We start from the raw sequence: 6,151 nt of genomic DNA, 5'->3' as shown, positions 1-6,151 counted from the left end.
TTTTTAGGTAAAATAAATTGGGAGCCAATAATATCTCTTTTTTTAAAAATTTTTTTTTTTTTTGTCGTTTGGTTTTTGTGGAATTTTTTTTTTTTTATGAAACTTGTCATTTTTGCAGATTTTTTTTTTTTTTTTTTTCGATCACTTTTCATTTTCAATTAAAAAAAGATATATATTTTTTTAATTTAATTTTATTTTTAATTTTATTTTATTTTTAATTTTATTTTTTTTTTTTTTTTTTTTTAAGATCAGGTAAGCACCATTTCCTCTGCGATCTCTTTTTTTTTTTTTTTTTTTTTTTTCTTTTCCCATTTTCATTGTCTATCACTTAATTATTTTTTTTTTTTTTTTATAACCACATCCCCACAAAAAGATTTTTTTTTTTTTTTTTTTTTTTTTTTTTTTTTTTCTTCCCCCCAAAAAATTTATAAAGGGGGTTTTTTCGCCCATTAAAACTATGGGATTTTTTTTTTTAAAAACCCCGGGCCATTTTTTTTATTTCTTAAACTTCAAAAAAAAAAAAAAACTTTTTTTTTATTTTTATTTTTTTTTTTTTTTTTTTTTTTTTTTTTTGCCTACGGCTTGTTTTTTAATTTTTTTTTTTTTTTTTTTTTTTTCTCTTTTTCTTTTCTCTTTTTGAAGATCATGTTTTGTTTTTTTTAAAAAAAAAGTATGTGTTGCAAGTTTTTATAAAAAAAAAAAATTAAAAATTAAATATTTATATATATATATATATATATAAACATAAAGTAGTGTTTAATCAGATTTATTATCCCAATCATTCCATTAATTTTTAAAAAAATAATATTGTGCTTTTTTGGTTTTTTTTTTTTTTTTTCCTTTCAATTTTAATAAAAAAAAAATATTTTATTGTGTGCATAATTATTGTATTTACCAAATTTCAAAAAAAATAAAAATAAAAAAAAAAAAAAAAATAATATTAATGATAGTAGTAATAATAATAGCTGTAACTTAATAATATTATAAAATAATCAGTTTCATCATTTTTAACTGTTTTTTATTATTATTATTATTATTATTATTATTATTATTATTATTATTATTATTATTATTTTTCTACTATTCTATTTAATTTAATTTATTTAATTTAATTTAATTTCCTATGCAACAACACAAAGTATGTTATTAAACATTGGGTTGCATATCTTTTTTTTTTTTAATTCATTTTTTTTTTTTAATTCATTTTTTTTTTTTTTTTTTTTTTTTTTTGGATCGTCTTTGCACCCATTCCTAAAATATGTTTTTTACTAGTACATTCACATCAAATGCATAAAAAAAAAAATTAAAAAAAAAAAAAAATGGAAACAATAGCAAAAAAGAATTTACCCACTTTTTTAGATCTCAATTTAGCCGTTGTTTTTTTTTTTTTTTTTTGAAAAACCTGGAATTTAAATTTTGTGTGGATGTTTTGTGAAAATTTTTATTTTTTTATTTTTTTTTTTCATTTTTTTTTTAGCACACAACTTCATAACCCCTTTGTTTGTATCTTTAATTGATTAAAATAACAATAATAAAAAAAAAATAGCACTTAATTATTTGAAAGTGTTTTTTATCAATTTATTGTTATCGATATAAAAAAAGAAAAAAAAAAAAAAAAAAAAAAAAAAAAAAATTTTATTTAAATAATAAAAAAAAAAAAAAAATATTAGTTGTGTTCATATTTAATTTAAATTAAATTTATATCTATTTTAATTATTTTAATTATTTTGTAAAGTCAAATCACACACACATAAAACTCCATATAAAAATAACAACAACCACCAAAGAGTTATTTTCGTATTTCTCAATCCCATTAAATTTTTATTAAATTTTATCCAGATAATAATAAATAAATATAAATAAATTAATAAATTAATAAAAATTAACATAAAAAAATTTAAAAAAATATATACTAATTTTTTTTTTTTATTACCAAATATTTATTGAATAAATAAATAATTAATTAATTACTTTTAGTTTTTTTTTTTTTTCCACAAATATCAAAAAAAAAAAATAAAATAAAATAAATTTTATTTTTTATTTTTTATTTTTTACATTTCCTAATAAAAATATCATAATAATAATAAACTAGTAAACTAATAATAATTATAATTAAAAAAAAAAAAAAAAAAAAAAAAAAAAAAAAAAAAATAAAAGAAAAAGAAAAATAAAACATGGGACCAACAGAAAATCAATCATTTGAGATTGAATTTCCAAATTCTTCAAACACCGCTGCTGCTAACAGTATCTCCACTGCCATAAATAATAATACCACCACTGCTGCCACCATTACCTTTACTCCTGCTAATAATAATATTAATAATATTAATAATAATAATAATAATAATAATAACAATAAATTTAATTCCAATTTTGATATCGAATCAAATAAAGAAAATAGTATAAACCAGTCAAATATTAATAGTAATGTTAATAGTTTTCCATTAAAAATTCAAACCAAAACCTTAAATAGTACCACTACAAGTAGTAATAATAATAATAATAATATTTTTTCAATTGGCTTTAGGCCACTATCACCACGTGGTGTTTCCCCAAGATTTCACTCAAACTCAAGTAGTTCATGTAGTAGTGAAATTTCAACTCCAAGTTCCTCAACTTTTTTAGAGGATCCAAATTTAATAGCGTCAAATACTATTTCCTCTAATAATAGTATAAATAATAATAATAATAATAATAATAATAATAATAATAATAATAATAATAATAATAACGATAATAGCAATAATAATATTAATACCAATAATATTAATAATAATAATAATAATACCAATAATGGTGAAAATCCACAAAAAAAACAGAGAAATTCTCAAATTTTATCAAAAAACTTTTATAGTCTCTCTTTACATGCCGATTCACCAAAACACTCAAGATCAACCACTGATTTATCAACATTTTTGGGTATGAGCGATCCAGATGTTATGACTTATAGATCTAAAACTTTTTGTATTTCAGATTTTCATCAATTTGATATTGATACCACCACCAATGATAATAAAAATAAAAATAATAATACTAAGTCAACTGATGAATCTTCAACTTTTGATGGTAAAAGTTCAAATAGTGTTGAAAATAACAATATGACTATTATTAATAATAATAATAATAATAATAATAATAATAATAATAATAATAATAATAATAATAATAATAATAATTTAAATCAAGATAGACCAACAATTCCAACAGTTGCTCATTCATTATCTTCAAATTCAATTCCACATAAATTTAATAGTTCAAATTCATTACCACCACAAATGTTATCTTCTTCAGCTCCATCATTATTTTCTCTATTAGAAAATAGTAATAATAATAATAATAATAATAATAATAATAATAATAATAATAATAATAATAATAATAATAATAATAATAATGATAATAGTAACATTTCAATTAATGATGAATCAATTGTATTGATTAGTACACCAGTTAAAGAATATAGTTATAATAGATCATTATGTTTATCAGATGAGGAAGGAGGTGAGGATGATGAGGATGATACACCACCAACACCAATTCAATTGGTTAGACCAACACCAACACCAATTAATCCATCATTATCACTATCATTATCATCATCATTGAATGCAACAAACTCTACAACCTACCTACATTTGGGTAGATCTGCCACTGTACTTTTAAATCCACCTTTACTCGTAAGTTCAATGAGACAACATCACAACTCACCATCATCATCACCATCTCAATCAATTCCAATAGTTCAAACTCGTGAACGTTCTCAATCTTCTTTATCTTTTCTTTCACCTTATCAACAACAATATTACCCATCAAGTCCTGAATTATCACCAATGGTACCAACTCCACTTGTAAATAGAATTTTTAATAATATAAATAATAATAATAATAATAATAATAATAATAATAATAATAATAATAATAATAATAATAATAATAATAATAATAATAATAATAATAATAATAATGGAACCAATAGTAATAATTTAAATAATCAATCAACCAGTGAAGATAGAGATGATTCACCAAATACTAGTTTAGATCAAATTTCAGGATCACCATATAAAACTCCAAGTAAATTATCATTTCACTCACCAAACTCATCAGCTATTTTTAATAGTATCAGTAATAGTCAACAAACCGGTAAACGTTCTAGAACTTGTTTGGATTTCACAAAATTTTCTTCACATTTGCTTGATGAAGATAGTTCTTGTTTTTCTACTCAAACCAATAATAATAATACTAGTTCAACCGGTTTAATTTCACCTTCATCCTCTCCAAAACAACAAAATGTTTTAATTGAAAATACTACCAACACCACTTCTAACTCATCATCATCATCATCATCAACCACCACCACCACAACCACCATTTCTGTAACAAATACTTTGGCTGCTATTCAACAAAATTTGAATAGTAATGCAAATTTAAATAATAATAATAATAATAATAATAATAATAATAATAATATCTCTTCATATTTTTCACGTTCAAACTCTATTAGTTCACAACGTCCACCACGTCCTCTATCAATGTCATCATCTTTTATTTCAAGACAATCACCTGATATTCATATTTCTTCAAATTCATTACCAAAACCAGTTGATACTTCAAATACTAACAATAATAATGAAAATGAAAATGATACTAACAAATTAGATAAAATTAATAATGTAAATAGTAATATTGCTAAAATTATTGAACAACAACAACAACGTAATATTAGCAATAGTAATAATAATAATAATTTAACACAAGATCAAGATCAACAGGATGATCAATTTAAAGCAAAATTATTAAAACAATTATCAGGTCGTCAAGGTTATAATGGAGTTTCATCAGAATCAGTTTATGAACTTTTAAAGAATCCAACTCTTATTAATGCTATTATTACCGTTGTTGATTGTAGATATAAATATGAATATGATGGTGGACATATTAAAAATGCAATTAATATTCCACCAACTGGTTCAAGACAAATGGTATTGGATAGATTCTTTAAGTTTCCAACACCAAAAAATCAACAACATGTCATCATTTTCCATTGTGAATTCTCTTCAAAGAGAGCTCCAGATTGTTATTCTCTATTTAGAGAGTTGGATCGTGAACATAATGAGTATCCAAATATTCACTATCCTGAGATTTATCTATTAAATGGAGGTTATAAGAAATTCTTTGAAAGTTTCCAAGGTGATATGTGTGAAGGTAATTACATCAGAATGGATGATAAATTATACCAAGCAAACTTGAAAGAAGAAGAAGAAAAAAAGAAAAAAGAAAAAATTACAATTAGAAATATTAAAGCTTTTAAGAATAGATCTCATTCTTTTCATGTTTAAAAAAACTAAAAAAAAAAAACCCCTTTTAAATTAATTAAAAGAAAGAATTAAAACTTGGATTGGATCCTTGTTTTTTTTTTTTTTTTTTTTAATAATTGGGGGTTTCCAAAAAAAATCAGGAAAAAAAAAAAAAAAAAAAAAAAAAAAAACCGGGAAAAAAAAAAAAAAAAAACATAAAATAGTTAATTCACACACTTCATCATACATCACACACACACCAATTACAAAATTACCTTAAATAAAATTTTTCTTATAAAAATTAAATTTTTTTTTTTTTTATTTCTATTTTTTTTTTTTTTTTTTTTTTTTTTTTTTCATTTTTTTTTTAAACAAAAAAATTGGGAGTAAAAAATAAAAATAGAAAATATTTTATTTTGATTACTTTTTTTTTTTTTTTTCTAAATTTAATATATACTTTTTTTTTTTTTTTTATAATTATTGGTTTCCAAAATTAAATATTTATTTATAAAAAAAAATAATATTTATTTATAAAAAAAAAAAATAAGATATTTTCACAAGAATAATTTAAAAAAAATATTTTTTTTTTTTTTATTTTTTTTTTATTTTTTTTTTATTTTTTTTTTTCTTTTTTTTAATATAAAAAAAAAAAAAAATAAAAAATTAAAAAAAAAAAAATATTTTATTACAAACAAAAACTCAAAAAAAAACACACACACAAAAAAAAAAAACACATTAGTACCACTATTTACTACTATTATTTCACCTATAAAAAATTTTTTATTTTTCTATTTTCTTTCTTTTTTTTTTTTTTTTTTTTATAGTTATTGTCCAAATATCAATGTGTTTTGAGTGAA

General features: G+C 20.1%; 1 protein-coding gene across 1 annotated transcript; it reads left to right on the top strand.

The window, feature by feature from the left end:
• Nucleotides 1-2,174: 2,174 nt before the first annotated feature.
• cdc25 (tyrosine phosphatase) lies at nt 2,175-5,336 on the top strand (the record flags this gene model as incomplete). Its single annotated transcript, XM_633905.1, has 1 exon — nt 2,175-5,336. One exon carries the CDS (start codon nt 2,175-2,177, stop codon nt 5,334-5,336), a length of 3,162 nt encoding a protein of 1,053 aa, XP_638997.1.
• Nucleotides 5,337-6,151: the final 815 nt, after the last annotated feature.

Source organism: Dictyostelium discoideum, assembly GCF_000004695.1.
Source record: "Dictyostelium discoideum AX4 chromosome 4 chromosome, whole genome shotgun sequence".
Taxonomy (NCBI): domain Eukaryota; phylum Evosea; class Eumycetozoa; order Dictyosteliales; family Dictyosteliaceae; genus Dictyostelium; species Dictyostelium discoideum.
This window is presented reverse-complemented; position numbering and strand designations above follow the sequence as displayed.